At 40.6% G+C, this 19,387-nt stretch overlaps 2 protein-coding genes across 2 annotated transcripts in view; one reads left to right on the forward strand and one right to left on the reverse strand.

The window, feature by feature from the left end:
* pusl1 (pseudouridine synthase like 1) lies at positions 1-14,882 on the forward strand. The gene is made up of 8 exons (XM_061833739.1): positions 1-441; positions 509-569; positions 1,862-2,049; positions 7,707-7,856; positions 11,014-11,184; positions 13,081-13,135; positions 13,450-13,612; positions 14,735-14,882. The coding sequence occupies exons 1-8, from the start codon at positions 386-388 to the stop codon at positions 14,797-14,799; spliced, it is 909 nt and encodes a 302-aa protein (XP_061689723.1). The 5' UTR covers positions 1-385; the 3' UTR covers positions 14,800-14,882.
* The window catches only part of ddx19b (DEAD-box helicase 19b), a 13,938-nt gene continuing 9,353 nt past the window's right edge, over positions 14,803-19,387 (reverse strand). Inside the window, exon 12 of the mRNA XM_061833738.1 lies at positions 14,803-19,158. Coding sequence (XP_061689722.1) covers positions 19,097-19,158 — 62 coding nt within the window. The 3' untranslated portion in view covers positions 14,803-19,096. The remainder of the gene's footprint in view (positions 19,159-19,387) is intronic.

The raw sequence follows: 19,387 nt of genomic DNA on the forward strand, positions 1-19,387 counted from the left end.
TTTGGTGACGCGGCATGACGCAATCAAAAAGCGACAAAACCGAAAATGTCCTCCAGAATCCCTTTACGGCAATTAATGGGAATAAACGTTAAAACGTCAAAATTATACTTCGGTGTTCAACCAGTATTTTTGCCTTGTAACAAACAAATAACCAACAAATAATCACATTTGTAAAAAGAGCAGGGGTTGCCCGTGAAGTAGTTAAAAGTGTACTTTCGGACTACAAGGATTTGCCTACATCCGGATGCAACTTCCAGCATGTTCATTCCGAATGTGCGCCTTCTCACACCAGCACGACGCCTTTCCGGCAAAGAAGTCCCTCATATCCCTGATATACATTATGCGACATTTGTAATATGAACAACAAAAGCCGTCACATTAAGTCATGAACCACCAAACACGTTACCTCATATTTTTCCAGTACATTGGGACTAAATACAGGTAGGCTACTATTCTACACATTAGTCTGTTCAGCATACGACCGGGACCAACTGTTTATTTTGAACAGTGGTGTAGTCAAAACACTTCCACATCAACCCCGAAGACGGGGGGTCCAAGACCACATAGAGGTAAGGAAGTCAACTCTCTTTATCAATTTATTATCTGATTGACGCTAAGCAAGGCACGGTGAAGTAACTAGTTAGAGCGTTGGCCTCACAGTTCGGAGGATCAGGGTTCAAATCCCGGCCCCCGCCTGTGTGAAATTTGCTTGTTCTGAAATGGCGTCTATGGCAGAGTTCCAATGCGAAAACCACTGCTGACCAAAAACACAATGGCTCGTCTTTCTTTTGAAAACTTGTGGAAGAATATTCAATGCCCTCAATGAGACGAAACTTTTTAGAAGGTGTGTTTCTCGTTATATCTGGCCTTATTGTAACCAAATATCAGAAGTAGAACATAATGCCAACATTCAAACATGGTGGCCCTAGTGTGATGGTCTGGGGGTGCTTTTCTACTTCAGTACCTGGACAACTTGCGGTTCAAGAATCGTGAAGAATGCTCAGCCATTTCTGATCTCAAACTGAACCGCCCTGGGGTTGTGCAGCAGGACAATAGTCTAAAGCACACCTGCAAAGTAAACTTCTGAATGAATTTAAAAAAATTATATTTTTTTAAATTTATGTAGTGTCTTACTCAAATTCCAGACTTGAATCCAAATTTAAAGGTAATTCATGCTTGAAAAGCCTCCAGTGTTCATTCATCCACTTTCTGAGCCGCTTATCCTCACAAGGGTTGCAGGTATGCTGGAGCCCAGCTGACTCTGGGCAAGAGGCGGTTCACCCTGAATTGATCGCCAGCTAATCAGAGGGCATCTTTAGTCAACCTGCAATGCATGTTTTTGGGACGTTGGAGGAAACTAGAGTGCCCCTAAAAAAGCCATTGCAGGTATGGAAAGAACATGCAAACTCCCCAATGGCGAGGCCGGATTTCAATCTGAGTCCTCAGAACTGTGAGACACGTATGCTAACCAGACGTCCACCTTTCCGCCCCCTCCAGTGATAATGAATTAAAACAATTTTGCAAGAGTGACCCGAAATATCTCCACGGAAATTTGAAAGACTCATTGCCTGTTGGAAAAAAATACCGCTTGATGTTAGTTGTTGCTGCTGCTGCTGCTGAGGGTGCCCTAACCAATTAGGTTTAGGGAGTACTTTTTCGATACAGAGGCAGGTAGTTTTGAATGTTTTCTCCCTTATTAAATAAAATAAAAAAACTGCATTTTTTGTACACTTGTCATCCTCATCTGATACATTTGCTTGATAATCTTACAACTAGTGGTTGAGTCTAAAAGCATGCTGACGTTAACTACCAACTCAAATATTATTTGAATCCAAATTTCTTGTCTCCGCCATGGCTACAGGATGCAATAAGAAGACTGAAGCCTCTCAATCCAGTGTCCCTGTCCATTTCCAGCAGGACAGACAGCGGCGTTCATGCGCTGTCTAACTCAGCCCACTTTGATTTCCAACGCACGATTGACAAGCCGCCATTTAGTGAGGACATCCTGGTTGATGCCCTCAATTTCCACCTGAAGGCTGAGCAAATTAGGTACGTTGAAGTCAACCTTTGGAGTAAATGATAGTGGGGGTTTACTCACTTGACTCCCATGCAGGCAGCGTGGGTTCAATTCCTACTCAATGACAGTGTGAATATAAAAGTAAATGGTTGTATTTGTCTATGCACCCTGTGATATACGTTCAACCAGTCCAGGGTGCAGTGTACCTTTTGCCCCACAACCATAGACATTAAAGTGCCACTGTCATGAAATGCATGATTTTTAGTATGTTATTAATAAAAAAACAGCAGCTGACATGGACCCATGCGTTTTTTCCCAACAAAACATGATTTTAAATCCATAAATCAGCGTTGCTAAATGTGTCGATGTGCGCATCGGAAGGCTTCCATGCAGCAGCCGCTGCCTTTGTGGATCGCTACCGGCCTTGTCGTCAAGGCCGAGCCAGCGCTCAGCCTTCCCGGTCTTGTCGACAAGGCCGAGCTGGACGCGGCCTCGTCGGCCGGGGTGGCTCGTCGCCGCAGTTGCTCATGTCCGCCGCGGAAGTCGCCGTCTATCACCGCCACACGGAGGTGGATAGGGCGGGGAGGTGAGTTGGCCGTGATCCGCATGTCATTTAAATATGGCTCAAAACAATAGGGTAATAATGCCCCGGACACTTCACTCGGTTGTGAGATGTTTTCTTCGAAAAGAACTTCCGTGTCTGAAGGGCCGTGTCCTACAGTAGGGGCCAGAGCGTGTTTTCAATGGCGAATGTCTAGGGTGACGTCACGGACAGTAAATGTAGCCAATATGGCGACCACTTGCATGACAAATGAGACTTCCGCAACTTTGCGCATGGATGACGCACTCTCCGCTTGTATTTATTTTTTCGTGTAGACATTGAAGTGAATAATCTTATATGTATTTTTCATTTCAATATTTATTTTAGAATGTTATAGGATGACACTACACCTTTTAAGTGTTTGTAGGATGATACAAGTAAAACCAAAACTTGTCCATTCAAATAGTCATATGTAAAAGTGTTGGAAGAAATTCTCATAATTTGCAAACTCTTGGGGTACAAATATTTAGGAAGTAAACTGCAGCAGTGTTTTCCAACTCTTATTGAGCCAAGGCTGCCATTTTACATGAGAAAAAGTTCCCGCCACACCACCCCGCCAAAAGAAGCCACAAAAAGCATGAATACTCAAATAAGGATGGTTTCACTTTACTCAGAGATGTATTTACTCAGCCTGAAAGCTGGGCCTGTGTGTGATGGATGGATAAAGATATATTTGTCATAATAGATTATACACTTCATACAAATGAAGTGAAATTGGATAATTTCCCACTACACACCTGATGATCTCTCATGGCAGGCCGGTTGGGAATCAGTATTGTGAGGTGTCAGACTGTAGGAATGGGATGAAATCAAGCTGCAAATGAATTGCTAAGGAGAAAGAAAGGTGAGAGTGTGAAGGAGAGAAGCACAAAAGAAGGAGGGAAGGTCCCAGCATCCCAGTGCCATCATCCCTCTAATCCTCCAACCTGCACAGAGAAGGTTAGAAAGGATTATCTCTGCTATGCTTTTTGCTTGCGAGCATCCAACAACACACAACCCCCCCCAATGCTGAATGGAAATAACCTTGTCTGCCGAGACCAGGGTTCCCAAACTTTGATGTCCCAAAACAGACCCTGGGTGTTTTTATTTGGTCCCTTATTGAAACAGTCTGTAAAAATGCTGCAATGTTATGGTAGTTCATGATGTGTTTTAGTGATTTCAGGTCCCAAGTAGAACCTGAACTTCTAATGGGTCTTGAGCTGAAAGAAAAGAGAAACCCTCGTTTGGATATAACATTCATTTACATTTACTAAAATCTACTGTACCACAAATCGACGCCCAGAATCCCAAATGGGCTCTCCCATTTTTAATGAAAACAATTTTTATATTTTAAACAAAGTATGGGATTCTACATGATGTGATGCATGTTTTTGTCACATGTGCCCAGCAAGCGTTGTCGTTTCACTTTTCAGCAGGTGCCATTAGAAGATGTAGAGCTTTCCTGTGCCACGTGTGGCACCCACTCCCCTCCCTCGTAACCTAGTTTCTCTGATCATGCACAGGGTGCACATACACACACACACGCACTTTAGCACAGAGAGCTTCAGTATAATGTAACTCTGTGAATAAAAATAAGCCCACACATGCATGCATGATGCATAGAGTTGAGCAGCATGGTTCGTTACCATGTCACCGGTTTACTAGAATATACTAACCAAGGCCAGCCTGGCTGAGTGTTGTGGTGTCACCAATTTGCTAAATGAAAAAGTGTTGAACATGTCTCTGTGCTGTAATGACAACAAAATAAATGTCCCATTAATTAGAGGTGCAACAATCATTGAATTGAGAGCTAATTAATCCACAACTATTTTGATAGTCATTCAGAGTCCTTTTAAACTTTCAATTGTCCTTCTGCCTCTCAAAAAGAAATATTCACATGTTTTTGTGATGCCCCATTAAAATAGATTCCTTGCGTTATTCAAAATAAGACATTTGCAAACATCTGCTTTTGCTTTGGAAAACAAACTATTTTTTTGCTTGTTTTCTGACATCATACAGACCAAACCAAAAACTGAATCTAAATCTATTTGTATCTGTGCATTTTCTGCACTGTCAATTTAAATCAATGTCCTGTTTTTAAATAAAGTGATGGAAATTCAAGTTTTGAGGGGAGGGGAAATAATTGACAGATTAATCAATTAGTAAATAATAATAATTGTCATTATCGCCTCGTGATTGCTTTTCTGTCCTTCTTGTTTGGAAGAAAAAAAAAGTCTACTTTATAACAAACATTCCTGTCTTGTAGTAGTCGTAAATTAAGCGCAACATTTATGAATAATAAATGAGAATACAAACTCAGATGCAGTATTTCTTCATGTAGTAGTGACTAGGGACTGTAGAGAGTACTTAGTTTCCATTAGATAGGACATTTATTCAAGCAAGGCCTTAATTTGTAGAAGTGCATTTTTAAAAATAATACAATGTGCACTGCAATGAACATAAGATTAAATGTACTGTATTCTGTATGTATTTGAATTTATAGATGTTACTCAGTGAGTGTTGAAATTGCTATTTTTTTCCATTTGGAGATGACGTGCTGTGCAGGCATTGTGGTGTCAGTCATATTAAATGCAATTGCACCTACGTAGGTGTTATTATTCTTTTTTGTTGAGGGAGGGAAAAGGAAAGCTCTATTCAGGCTTCTATCAGAGCAAAGGCCATCATTTTGGGAAAAATTTAGGAGTAACTTACCACTATTTGCACATCAAATGTCAAATCTTAATTTTACTGTTTTTGAGTGGAGGATTGACTGAGTGCACACACGTCTGTGGTGATATGTCCTACAAGGTCAACACTGCATGTTTCTTCTTTTGTTCTTGTTTTATTACTTTGAACTTAATATAAATATAAATTCTGAATGTGAAAATAAAGAGACAATTGTTACAGTGAACGATGTCTGGATTTATAGGGCGTAGCACTAGAAATGTTTTTTGTCTGTTTCTTTGCACTTTTGAAAATTTTGTTGTTGTTGTTCTTGTGAACATGTTCAATACCTGCCCGCCACCCCAAATAATATTTGAACCTACTTTAGATTTGCATTTTTTTGACAGTTTATAAAATAAGCAGCTCAAAGACTTGAGAAGACAAATAAATGCGCATCCCTTATCCAACCAGCATTTCTTAACGCGCTTTGTAAATCTTGCGGTTGACCATTCTTCATAGTTTGAATGTGAAGCAGATGTCATGATTGGAAATGGCACTGACTTTAATTACATTGAAAAAGCTCACACTGACGGATTCTTTGTTTCCCACGATTTGATCTGATCTCAAAAGAGAGAGTGGCGCAAATGTCACACACGACATAATCTGCGTCCCCCTGCTGGATGCACATCAAAGCGCATCTCATCCTCAACTGATGCGAAATATTTGAGTGGAAGGGCTTAGTTCCTCTGAGCTTTGTGCTCTCCAACAATGGCTTTTGCCTTTGTATAAAAGCTGCATCATTGGCATTTTAGACAAAGACCCATGCACAGTTTTTGTGGCTTGCAGTAGAAAACCATCTGTTCCAATATGGGGGGGGGGGGTGAAAAATGCTTTTGATTAATTGCCGCACTTGCTTTGCTAGCAGCGGGACTTCAAGGAAGAAAATGTTCTGTTAGTCTCTCACCCCCACAGTGGTGGACTCTGGCCCAGACTGTTATTTTTGAAGTACTGGATGAATGACCATGTAATTGAGTAAACTTGTCACCAGAAGACAAATCTTAATAATGTTGGGAATGGCTCGTCACTATGATTACACTGCATTAGAAAAAGCATCGGAGTGCTGGGACATAATAAGGCGGTTGGAAAAATTACAACCGGAGAAGATTAACAATACTTCCAAATTTGAATGGTTGAAAAAAAAAACATGTATATATGAGCTTTCAAAATCATGAAAAAAAGCCTTTTGTCACCACTCTCAAACCCTGTGAGTCAGTGTGAGCGTGTCCACTGAATGCCTGAAATCACTCCTAACTAAAAAAATAAAATAAAAATGTAAGCGTCTTTCTCTTGCCTACACATTCCAAGATGTTTGAGCTGTGACATCATATTCGCTTAAAGCATCCGGTGGCTGGAATATATCCCAGCGGGGCATCATGGGGCTTTTCATGCCACGGTGACAGGCGCTAGCCACAAGCCAGCTTCCAAGCCAACAGACTTATGAGGCTCCTTATGGCTATCTCCTCGCTTGGGAATTTAAATAACGACACTGAGCTGTTCTATAAATTGTGGAAGAGTGTAGGCATAGCTGTCTAGTTAACTGCATCCTGTAGTGGGAGGAAAAAATGTTTTGCTTATTTAAGCTTTGTTTTACTATTTATGCTCTTCTGTTTGCTGTGGCGTGATAATTTGAGTTTCAATGTGACACCGTAAATGTGTACAAATATAGTCAGTAATGACCTGCCTACACTGGCAGTGTAAGCTTTGTCTGCTTAGAGACGTAAAAAGCAATTCCTCTCTGCCTTGTGAGCGCTATGACCACAGTGCATACGTCTGATGTTGCTCACAGTGATCATATAAGGAGCCGGCCCAAGTCTGTTTGCTCAGACACGTAAAAAATTAGAGGGAACAGTGTACATGGGTATATACATACTACATCCATTTTTTGCGTGGGTGTAAGGAACGTAAACCCCCACGAATATCGGGGGAACACTATATACACCCTGGGTTGGAATGCAGATGCACAAAGCAGTAACATCGAATTAAACCACAGTTTTATTTTCATCCAGCTTTAGGTCTCTGATCTTTTAAACAAAGTCCATTCAGTTTTTGATGTGGTGTGTAGTACTGCCAAGGGTGCTAGGGGGTTGGCAACTCAGTTAGCATTGTTATAAGTAACAGCCCTCCCCATTGCTGCCCAACAGGTTCTGAGAGGAGTATAATTGAGAAGTGTGAGTATCTTGTTATGGTAGTCTCTTGCGTTTTAAAAGTACTGTGCATTTCTCCTTATCCGCTGGCAAGATTGTGTTTTCATCTTTGCTTTCGGATGAGTGGTCCACTTGTAATCAATTTAATTCCCTGAGAATGAAATGACCTGGATGATGAGAATATTTCCAGGCATGGTGTATGTTAACACATGATTTGAAAATGTTTCTTCTCCTTTGGCAGCATTACCCGTGCCTATCGTGTGCCTGATGATTTCCACGCCCGTTTTCAAGCGCTCTCTCGGACGTATGTCTACCGCATTGCCCCGGGTCTCCCCCGTCCGTCTCAGCTTCCCCTCATGGAGCGCGACATGTGCTGGAATCTCCGCCACATGTGAGTCAACAGAGTGTGTGCGCGTGTGATTCCCTTTCATATAGAAACTGTGGTGAAAGTCTGAGCTCAACCTATACACCCCCAACCATCCCCCACCCACCCCCAATCTGCTCCTAACAAGTCTTGCAGAAACAATGTCATGTTAGACACATGAATAATCCACATGTTGGAACTGCAAATTAAGGCCAGTCAACACAAGTCAAATGTTTTATCTGAACTGACGTCCCCAAAACAAACAAAGGAGGAAGAAAAATGCGTGACAATTAATGTTGAGGCCAGAAAGAAAGAGAAAAGAATGCTTTTGGAAGAGATTTGATGTTTACATGATGTTCTCTTGGCTGGAATTGGAAGGAGGAGCGTGAAGAAACAAATTTCAGTGGACACATACAGTAGGATCATTTGTCGTCTCTTTTTTTTTTTTTAGGCAGGGGGGTGGGAAAGTAGGCCAAGATAAGCTCCGGGCTCATACGCATGCTGCGCAACACCCACATACGTCTCCCTCCCTATCACCCACTCAGTCATCCCTTGCTTTCCTCCCTGCGTCCTTTTGCTCGCGTTTTTGCTTCGTTATCCACTCTCACATTTTGAGCATCCGCCTCGTCCTTCTGCCCCTGAGCATCTCTCTGTTTGATCTGCTCCTTCATCCTCACTCCCCGGCACCCGCTGCTAGGAAAATCTTCTCCCAAAGCAATTGAAACATGATGAGCTACGCCAAATGAGAAGTTGCAAAGTCGACAGGTATTGTTTAGTTCAGTGATTCAGCGCAACCACTCTGCAGTGAGGTGTCCTGCAGAAAATGTTCTAATTTCACTCTGTTCAAAAATTATTAACTAAATCTATACAAATTACGGTAAAAATAATGTATGAAATATTTGTTTACAAACAAATGCTTTTCTCAAGATGGCGCACGTTACATTTAACCTTTGTATACATGTTGCTTCTCATACAACAGAATAGCTTTGTGTTCAACTGCAGGACCATATTTCACAATTTGTGAGTAAATGAGATGAGTTCACCATTAGTTATGTAAGTTACATATATCTTTTGCGACATATTTGTTTAATGGCATACAATGCGATTTAAAATGCGTCTTTGCTCAATAAAGGATGGGAAATACTGGTTTAGTTGGTTAGGTAGCGAGCAGAATTGCACAAAGAATAACAGTCCTCCATGGAATTTTGTCCAGAACAAGATCCTGTTGAAATTTATGTGCAAGTCTAGGTAAGAGAAAGTATTTTCATAATTTCGGTTCCATAACAATGCATACGTTCGCCAACCCCCAGGATGTAAATGCACTTTTTTGTCGCATTCGTAAACCTGAAAGTAACTTGTGGCTACCCTATGGGGAGATTTTTTTTCCCACCCACTCTTATAAATGTTTTTTTTTTCCCGCATTTGAGTTGTCAATCATCATCAAAATGGGTTTGGTCCCCTTGTCATCATGGACCAGGGGGTAGTCTGCCTACAAATGGAGAAAGAAAACTGAAATAAATACATAATACACTTTTCCACATTTATTTTTTCGTTTTTGCATTAGCTAGATCAATACATTTTAGATGACATTGTTTTCCTGATAGAACTGATTCCCCCAAACCCGAGAATAATCAAATGCATTGTGCCTTTGTCTTCCACCATACTTCCCCAAAGCAGGACCAAACTTGCTAAAAGACAGCAAATACAAATAAAACTCACCTCAATTCCTGTTTTCACTTCAATTAACACTTTTAATCATGGCAGTAGTCTGCACTGTCTTATATGGTGTTATATTTAGTATTTAATAAACCACACAATAATTACAATACCGTTGCCATCAACAATGACTTTTCATCTTCATATAAACAAATAAACTGCCAAACTTTTTATCTTCTTTGCACTATAAAGTACGTACCTACTTATGAGAAACTTTTAGTACAGTGATAGGGGAGACAGTTGAAGTCTGCTTGTACCGGTTTCCGTTGTACCCAAACACAGACGCATTGTTTTCCATTTATTTTCCATTCAAATACGAATACAAAAAATGCTGTTCAAATATAGACTTTAATGTGCTGTAGGGAGAGTTCATTACCATGTTGGTTTAAATGATGTTTTGTTAATGTTTCCACTTTTAGTTGAACGTGTGAATCCATAATGATGCCACATGAAGCACTTTAACACGCTTAACCAGAGTGTAAATGAAAATTCTTTCCAGCTTCTTCATTTAGGATGAACTCACGTATGCCAGATTTTAAATGGAGGCGTCGCGCTTTCAATTAGTGTGACAATCTCTTCATTCTTCCCTGCTCGTTGTGTTCCTCTTTGGCTTTCAAGTCGAACATATTTGAGAGCTGATATTGGCTTGCTTGGCAAACCAGGCGCCAGCTCTCCCTCGCCCCTCTCTCTCCCTCTCAATCAAGGCCCACTTTGCAATGTTTTATGCTCTCACGTGACCTTGTGATTCAGAAATATGCGCAAATTTGCCAATAAATTATTCCACTGCTACCAATGGAACATGAAGTAACTCTAAAATGCGTTTCAAGGGTTATTTCGCACATCTACAAGGGAAATGCCGCAAGTCATGTCATTGATGTGACAAAATAGAAAAGTATTTTTTGAATCCAATTATTGACAACTAATCTACTATTAAATTCAAATATTTTGATAATCATTTTAGGGAGCTTGTCTAACTTAAAACTATATAAATGCTCAACCCTTTTCAAGCCTCTAAGATTTTTTTGTCCACCATGAAAGTGGATTGATTATCTTTGTTTCATCAAAATTCTGCTTTGGAAAAGAAACATTTTTGCCTAATTTGACCAAATAAGTGACTGTATCAGAAGTCATTTATGTTCGTGCATTTTCTCCAGGAAGTTTGAAATAGAGATGGGGTGTCCTGTTTTTGAATAACAGGAATCCGATTAATCGATTATTAAAACTATGATTAGTTGTAGCCTTAATTTTAATACAATTTTGCGGAACAGTGTGGCTCTAACCTAAGACCTCAAGTCAGTTAGCATCAAAGTATTAGCTCTGGATGTATTTCACTTTTTTTTTTTTTTTCTTTTCTGCTAGACTTGTGATAACAGAATTAAAGTGTAAACCTTAATTGACAAGATGGTGTCCTTGCAAGCATGCATATCGCTCACTGCGCTGGTTGGTCACACCATGTTTTTGTTGTCAGGGAGCTCGATGTGGGAGCAATGAGTGAAGCGGCTGCCACGTTGCTCGGGACTCACGACTTCAGCAGCTTCAGGGCAGTCAACTCTGACATGCCTTTTAAAAACCCCGTGAAGACCCTGGATGTCGCCAGGATACAGCCTGGCAGAGCATTTGTATCTGAGCACTTCCACAGGTAATCAGGATTTAAGGATTATACCCCCCCACCTATCAAACCGAAATTGTAGAATACCAGATACTGTAATTCCCGGCCTACAGAGCGCACCTGGTTATAAGCGTCACCCAATACATTTGCGCCTTTTTGGTACATACATACACCGCAGCTGTGTAAAAGCCACAACTGCTCACATTGAAACAAGATATTTACAAAGAAAGACAGTACACAGAGAGTTTAACGCTAGCACCGCAGCGCTAACGCTAGCGCCACCCCACTAACGCTAGTGTCGGGCTGGTAAAAAAAAAAAAAAAAAACATACCGGTAAAAAAAAAATCACTGAGACACGGTATTAACACGCTAGCACAGTGCTAACAGGGCTGGACCGGTAAAAGTCAGTTCCTCGCCACATATACTCCACTGGTCTCACTCTTACCTTTTCTTTCGAGTGGCCCCTTACGGCCGAAAGAAAAAAATGCAAATTAGCTGCATCACCGCATAAACCGCAGGGTTGAAAGCCTGTGAAAAAAGTCACATATTATAGGCCAGAAATTACGGTAAATATGTGGTATGAGCTGGCTATTTCTGAAAATGTGCCTGAAACTGAGTAGTTCTGAATTCAGCTAAATAATATAACACATTAGCTATGAGAAACTGAGCTACAGCTCCATTATGGAAAGTCCTCCAGGCAGAATTACAGGTCCTTACTTTAACAGAGTTCTGTTCCTACGACACATAACATTGTAAGTTGCAACAGGTGTAGTCTCTAATAAAACCATGCATACAGTAAATATTTATCTGAAAAACACAAGACACAACACAGGGCAAAATATAAAATAAAATTGAAAACAATTCCTTTACTCCTGTGGTTGGCTTGCACACTGGAAGGGACACACAATCTGTCATGCTTTAACACGTTTTGTTTGTGTTAATGAACGTGTCATTGATGCGTCATGTATACTTTTTGCACTTCAGACGAGGAGCATTCCAAATACTCCACTGTGGTAATGGAGGAGGCGGTAGAGGGATTGCGTATCTGTAGGTGACAAATAGCACTTCCTTCTTCAAGAATAATTATTTGCCTGGATGGACGTAGCTGACAATGTGAACAAATGGAGGCTGTTAGCAGATGCAGCATTTACGGGAGTAATACTGTCACGAAACTGAAAGCCACATCCTCTTTTATTGAAATAAATGGTTGCGCTTTGGTCTTGCATCTTCAAAAGATTGTCCTGCAGTTAAGTTATCATTGTTTTTTCATGAGTGTCACCGTTAGTAACAATTGTAAAAGAAGAAACGGAGGGGTGAATTATTGAAAAGCCAAAGCTTGATTTGAGTTGTGCTATGTGAGGCTTGGAACTTAATGTTTGTCTGGGTGTGCTGATTTAAAAAAAAAAAAAAAGCCTCAACACAATCAGCCATGAGGATTCTTCAGATTTTTTTTTAGTAATCATTATTTTATAATTTGCAACTGCTTTTTTTATTTGATCTTAATATCCTCTCAAAATATTTCAAATGGGGAAATGTAAAGTTTATCAGTAATACTTCATGAAGACAATAATATTCAGATTTATTGTTGATTTATTTGGTTTCTCATAGATTGCTGTAGTGTAGAACCACACTTACAATACACTAAGACCATGTCAAAAAACTAAAAAAAAAATCTATTCTAGTAATGACTAATTAAATTGAGGAGATGGAGGGGGGGTGACTTGGGCACAAAGTTGCCAGTTTTACTGGACAAAGTCAGAAAAGTTACTGAAAGTAAACTATTATGCAGTGTGAACACTTTGTATTGGAGCCAGGAACTTCCAATGTTTGACTTTTTCAAAATAGTAAATTGTACAATTTTTTTTTTTTTTTTTTTACAGATGCATCCCCCCCCCACATTAATTAATTAATAATGGTGTCTTACAGAGAGATTCCAGTCTGGGAGTTGACATTTCAAAGCAGATCTTTTCTCTATAAGCAGGTATGTTCTGATATGTTATGGTGCTGCGTAGGGTTCTAAATGAGCTGTAAAGTATACAGTCAATTTATAGAAACTTTCCACCAAAAGAGTTGTAAGCGTAATTGTGTGGGTGGACTTTTAAGTCTTCATATTTGATGCCCTGTCGCTCTTATTTAGACTGACTGACAGTGCCTCTGATGCTTGCAGCCAAGTAGCGCACTTAATTTCGCCTTAATTGGTTCAAGACACGATTAAATTGACAATTCCAACTCTAGTGCTGGTATTTGTGCATGTTTCTTTTCTCTATTTAAACCATATTGTTGTTGTTGTTTTAGGTGCGCAGAATGACGGGCGCCCTCGTGGCCGTGGGCCAGGGAAGGCTCTCACTAACTAAGCTGAAAGACATCATGGAGGCTCGGGACTCTCTGGCTTATCCACAAAACATAGTTGCTCCTGCCCGCGGCCTCTTCCTCACCAGAGTGGACTACAGAGAGTCAGGTGTGAACGGAAGAAAAAAAAACAAAACAAAATTGCTCAATTGAACAGTCTCATAGATCGTGGTTGACTTCCCCCCCCCCCATTAGAATCAGTTATAATTGAATACGATACAGGGTCACATTGTCAGTATTATAAAACCTTTAAGATCGTACTGGCAAGTTTTAAGTAACAAATTAAATCCATTCATCCATTTTCTTAGCCGCTTATCCTCACAAAGGCTGCGGGATTGCTGGAGCCTATGCCAACTGTCAACGGGCAGGAGGCGGGGTACACCCTGAACTGGTTGCCAGCTAATCGCAGGGGCACATCGAGACAAACAGCTGCACTGACACTCACCTAGGGGCAAATTAGAGTGCCAATTCATGTTGCCTGTTTTGGGGATGTGGGAGGAAACCGGAGTGCTTGGAGAAAACCCACGGAGGCACGGGGAGAACATGCAAACTCCACATAGGCGCGTCCGGAATTGAACCTGGGACATCAGAACTGTGAGACCAATGCTTTCCAGCTGATCCAGCGTGCTTCCACAAATGACATCAAATCAACACAAATCAATCGAATTATTGCCTCTTTTACAAGAATGCAAATAAATTAACCCCCGTATAATGAAATTAAATTCTGACCCTAAGTTTGGCAAAGGGGGGGTTAAATGTAACTTGGCTTCTGGCGTTGAGTTACGTGTCAAAAAGAGTAAGAAGTTCAATGCACAGTAAAATGGAGCAAATATCCAAGCAGTCACTGACGTGGCAGGAGGATTACAATTATTCTGTGCCATGTAGTCCATTGTTCTTTGATAAGACAAGATCAAGAGGTGTGAAGCAGTTTGCTGTCACTATTTAAATCCATTTTTAGTGCCAGGGTTGCTTTCACTGGTTAGTTCTTTTCTTGTGGCATGGTGAAGAGAGAAAAAAGAAAGTAAAACCTATATGTGCTGTCAATCCTTGCCCCACGAACCACATTAAAACCTGCTTTGGATATTACATAACTAAACTATCTCCTATCTTCAAGTTATCATTACTACTACTAGGGTGATAATTTTTTGTATTAGATTGGGATGGTACACATCTGTGAGAATCGTTTATCATGTTATGCTGTGTTGAAATTGGTTCATTATTTTTCCATCAGATCTGCTGCTGTCGCCACAAACCTCAACTGGAGACACCCAACGAGTGACACAAAAACTCATGTGAATGTTCATGTAATAAATTTTTAATATTTAAGACTTTGTTGTCAATACTGTGTTTTTATGACACAAAAGACTGCAAACATGACCACCTACAGATTCTTTTAATTCATATAAAGAACACACGAGTGTCTGTGAATCCAGCTCGGCTAGTTGACCACAAACCCACATTGAGCCTATCTTGTTTGATTACTCTTTAAGCCTAGGTACTGTGCATACATGAACACAGGGTAGTTTCTAATATCAAAAAGTGTGGAGTGTGTGCATCCTAACAGTGGTATACCATACAGAACATGCACACATCCCCAAAAGTAGTCAGCCACTATCTTTGCAAGTTCTAACAATGAAAAAGAGGCCTGCAATTTTCATCATAGGTATTCAGGTACCTCACCTATGAAAGACTAAATGAGGGGGAGGAATCCAGAAAATCACATTTAATGGGGATCATTGTCATGTTTTAAGACCCTACCACATTTCTTCTTCAAATGCCCTTGCTGGTGGGTTTTCACTCAAAAGCTCACAATACATCCTCCATTCATTCTCCTTTTCACAGTTCTGTCATCCTGATGCCTTTGCAAGAAAAATAGCTCCAAAGCATGCTTCACAATAGGCATGGTGTCCTTTGGATGCAACTCAGCATTATTTCTCTTCACAAAAGTTCTGTTGGTTCCACCTAACATTACCACTCCGCTTCTGGCTCACCCAAACGCGCTCTAGCAAACCAGATAGTGCTGGACAGCTACTGGTTTTAGAATGGGTACACGTCTGGCACTGCAGGGTTTAACAGGCCCTAAATTTTCGAAGGTGCATTTAGGGGCTCCTAGAAGTCCTTAAAAATCAGCGAAAGCCGGTCAAGCCTATAAAAAGGCCTTAAATTAAAAAAAAAAAAAAAAAAAAAAAAATCAAAGGGAGGACCTCAACCGCCAAAATTCTCCCTAAAAAAAAATTCTTTTATGTAAAAAAAAAAATTAGCGATCCGTCCGGCGTCCAAAACAGCCGGAAATTGTCAACGGAAGTCACCGTGCTGACAACTCATCGCCATCTTGTCGATATTCCATTGTTTGTTTCCGTGAGTAGGCATTTCACTTCGTCACAATGTAGCGTAGTTCTTTCATCGATCCAACTTGTATCACGGGGAAGTGCATTTTTCAAGAAGCTTGGGTTGAAAGTAAGGAGTTCGGGAGCTGGGTTCGTCGAGATCCAAAAGATCGGCACATGATTTACTGCCATCTGTGCAAGCAGAGTTACCAGCTTGAAAACATGGGCGTCAAAGCGCTGGAGTGGCACCGGAAAAACAGGAGACACGCTGATTTGGCGAGGACTCTCTCATCTTCCGTTGGTATGAATCTGTTTCTAAAATATCAAGATAGTGAAGCATCAACTTCAGGCAGTGGTAATGGCAATGCATGCGCGCCTATAGTTGTCCAGTCATCGACTTCAACCAGCCAGAAATCAGGCTTCATGAACGTAGTTCAATACACGGAGACAGACTCGTTAAAGGCAGAGATCGTGTGGACTTTGAAAGTGATCTGCAGCCATTACACTCACAAATCTTGTGAAAATAATTCAAAAGTGTTTGCAGTCATGTGCCCAGACAGTGACATTGCTAAAAACTACCACTGTGGGAAAACGAAGACTTCGTACCTGGCTACATTTGGCATCGCTGCCCACTTTTCATCGCTACTGCCTCAAAGCCAAAAAAGACAGAATAGAGACTGACATATCTACGCCTATTGAGAAGGCTGACAGGCTGTGTGAGGAGGCAGAAGAAAAGAGGAATCTGAGGTTTATCACCGAGGCCAATGCACTCAGAGGCAGAACAAAGGACAAGAGAGCCACTTTGGCACCTCTGCAGTAACAAATAGAGGAGGCACTGGGTAGGCTCAAGGAGCTAGAGTAGGGGTGCTGAGACAGACATCAGTAGAAGATATTTGTGTATATAGTTGCAATTGTAGTTACAATCTGTTTTTCTGTAGACTGTTATGTGAAGACATTGACAATGGTCATATCAATGAGAACTACCACAAGGGCCGACAGGTGATCACTGTCACAGGTACTGAGGTACTGGAACATTTGATGAACCAAGAATGGTTGATGGCACCATTGGGTGAGTCTTTTTTCCTTACTCTTGATTTCCCACGATGGCCCTAAATTTTTCGTGTCAGCCCTAAATTTTTTCCGTGTCAGCCCTAAATTTTTCGTGTCAGCCCCTAAGAATTCCCCTCAAAAGCCCTTAAATTTATTTGGTCAGACTGAGTATGAACCCTGTTTGAGTCTTTGGCGATGTAGAGTGTTTGATGGTAGTCTTTGTTATGATGGTCTCAACACTCTACTGGTCATTCAGTATCAGTAGGTCACCCCCATGTGGTTCTGGGGGTTTTGCACAATGTCCTTGTGACCATTTTAACCCCGCGGCATGAGATTTTGCGTGGAACCCCCAGATTGAGGGGGATTATCAGTGGTCTTGCATGTCTTCCATCTTCTCATCATTGATTTCTTCACCCCAGTCTGCTTACTTATTGCATATTCCATCTTCACAGCCTGGTGTCCAGTTCTACAAGTTTGTCACCAGCATACCTTTGACAGCTCTTTGCTCTTGGCTAAAGTGGGCTTTGGAGCGTGACTGTTTTAGGTTGTGGACAGCTGTCTTATACTAATGAGTTAAAACGGGTGCCATTAATACAGGTAATGGATGGAGGACAGAGGAGCTTCTCGAAGAAGCCAGAATTGTGTGAGAGCTAGAAATCCTACTTGTTTGGAGGTGACCAAATACTTTTTTTCCATTTCCTTTTTTAAGAATCAGATGTGATTTTCTGGATCCCCCCCCCCCCTTTTAAATCTTTGTCGCTCGTTGGGGACGGACAGCCGTCATCAAAATTACAGGCCTCGGTTATCTCTTTAAATGGGAGAACTGGCACAACTGGTGGCTGACAAAATATTTTTTGCCCCCCCCCGCCCCAATATGTTATACTTCCAAATGAAACTGCATACACCATTTCATTTTCACAGATGATCCATGTTGATATTTAGCACACACTGTCGCTAGCCTTTGATTTCGCTGCATCAATTTCTCGCAAACCAAGAATAAAAGCAGACCACTGTCACCATCTTGTCAGTGATTACCAAATGAGGTTTGTTCATTCAATGTGTTAAGAGGATTGCTCTGACATTTTAGTTGCCGACAGATGCACAGCCAATCTTTTTTTTTTTTTTTCTTCAAAGCAGCGACAGTCAAGTTGAACCTCATGAGGAATGTTTTTGCACTTCTCAGAAGTGACACTATCAATAAATCAATCACACAATATCTTTGTTCCTGTCAGTTTTAAATGTGTACACAAGTAGACGTCTATCACGTGACCTTGTAACAGTGAATCTGATTGGCATAGGTCCTCAAATCAATTCAGCATTTGGTTAAGAGTTCAATAGGTAAAAAATTTCAAGTGTCATTCAGCATGTTAAGTCCAATAGATTGGATTATCAATAACAAAACCATATGTATACATAATGCACTTGAGGGAGGCTTTGTGTATTTATCTAACCCACAATCATAACTTTTTGGGTGAAGAAGAACATCATGGACCTTAAGTCCAACCCTGACTGAGGCAATTGCCAGATAAAAATAATTTGGATAAAAACTAAACAAGTGACAAATGTTTAAAAACGATAGCTGCATGTTACAGCTGAGCAGTCTTAATACTCTATAAATAAACTGTAAATACATGTGAAATATGAGACAACTGCTCTAAACCCAGAATTATCTAAAACCTTCATACGTTGATTCAGTTGGGTTTTATTTCCATAAGCAGCCTTTTTGGCATTTGGCTACGCACTTTGAAGCTATAGTTGAGGATAATTTAGGATTCAATCTCTCATGTATCGGTAGAAAACCATAAATTTGCAAAGACCCTGAAATTTAACCATCCTCATCCAAAACAGCGGCACTAGCACTCAAAGCTGCAGCATACCCAACTTCACACTTTCTACGGACTGGCAATGCTGTGATGCCTACTTTGGATGATACATTCATTTAATCTGTTTATATGAAGAGTCAAATCCACTGCATGATGTGCACAAGGCGAGCTACTTTATCAGCAAAACTTTATTTCAAGTAAAAAGAGTGAAATGGGGTATGTTCCACAGACTGAAGTTCATTCCACGTGTAAACGTGCAGTATTTGTGTCCCCCCCCCACCCACACGCACACATTTAAAATAAAATACAAACTTAAAAGAGAGTGTAAAGAGGCATACAGTCCTTGCAGATCACAGACAAGTCTAGTTGGCGTCCACTTCAGCACACTTGTCTTTAGCTTGCAATTTTCTCTATTTCATCCAGATCGTGTGTATCTAGTTTTTCAATTTTTTTATCTGGAAAAAAAGAAAAAGTTATTTTTTTTTTTATTTTGCAGTGGACAAATAAAAACAGAAAATTGTGTATGATGTGTGTATTGTTTTTTTTTGGGGTGGGATTAAAAGTAGTGTAAAGTTATTTGTACTGTGCACTACGCTCAACAAAGACTGTCAGTGATACAACTCACCACACAAATAAACTGTCCTCTACCATTAAGATTGTGTCTCGAGAACCTGATCATGTTGT

The sequence above is a fragment of the Syngnathoides biaculeatus genome, chromosome 10 (genome assembly GCF_019802595.1).
Source record: "Syngnathoides biaculeatus isolate LvHL_M chromosome 10, ASM1980259v1, whole genome shotgun sequence".
Lineage (NCBI taxonomy): Eukaryota > Metazoa > Chordata > Actinopteri > Syngnathiformes > Syngnathidae > Syngnathoides > Syngnathoides biaculeatus.

Bases quoted from the DNA above. Each gene is read 5' to 3' on its own strand.
- pusl1 (XM_061833739.1), top strand. From the start codon at position 386: ATGAACCACCAAACACGTTACCTCATATTTTTCCAGTACATTGGGACT. The intron at 7,857-11,013 runs GTGAGTCAACAG...TTTTGTTGTCAG, and splicing joins TGCTGGAATCTCCGCCACAT to GGAGCTCGATGTGGGAGCAA. The intron at 13,136-13,449 runs GTATGTTCTGAT...TTGTTGTTTTAG, and splicing joins GATCTTTTCTCTATAAGCAG to GTGCGCAGAATGACGGGCGC.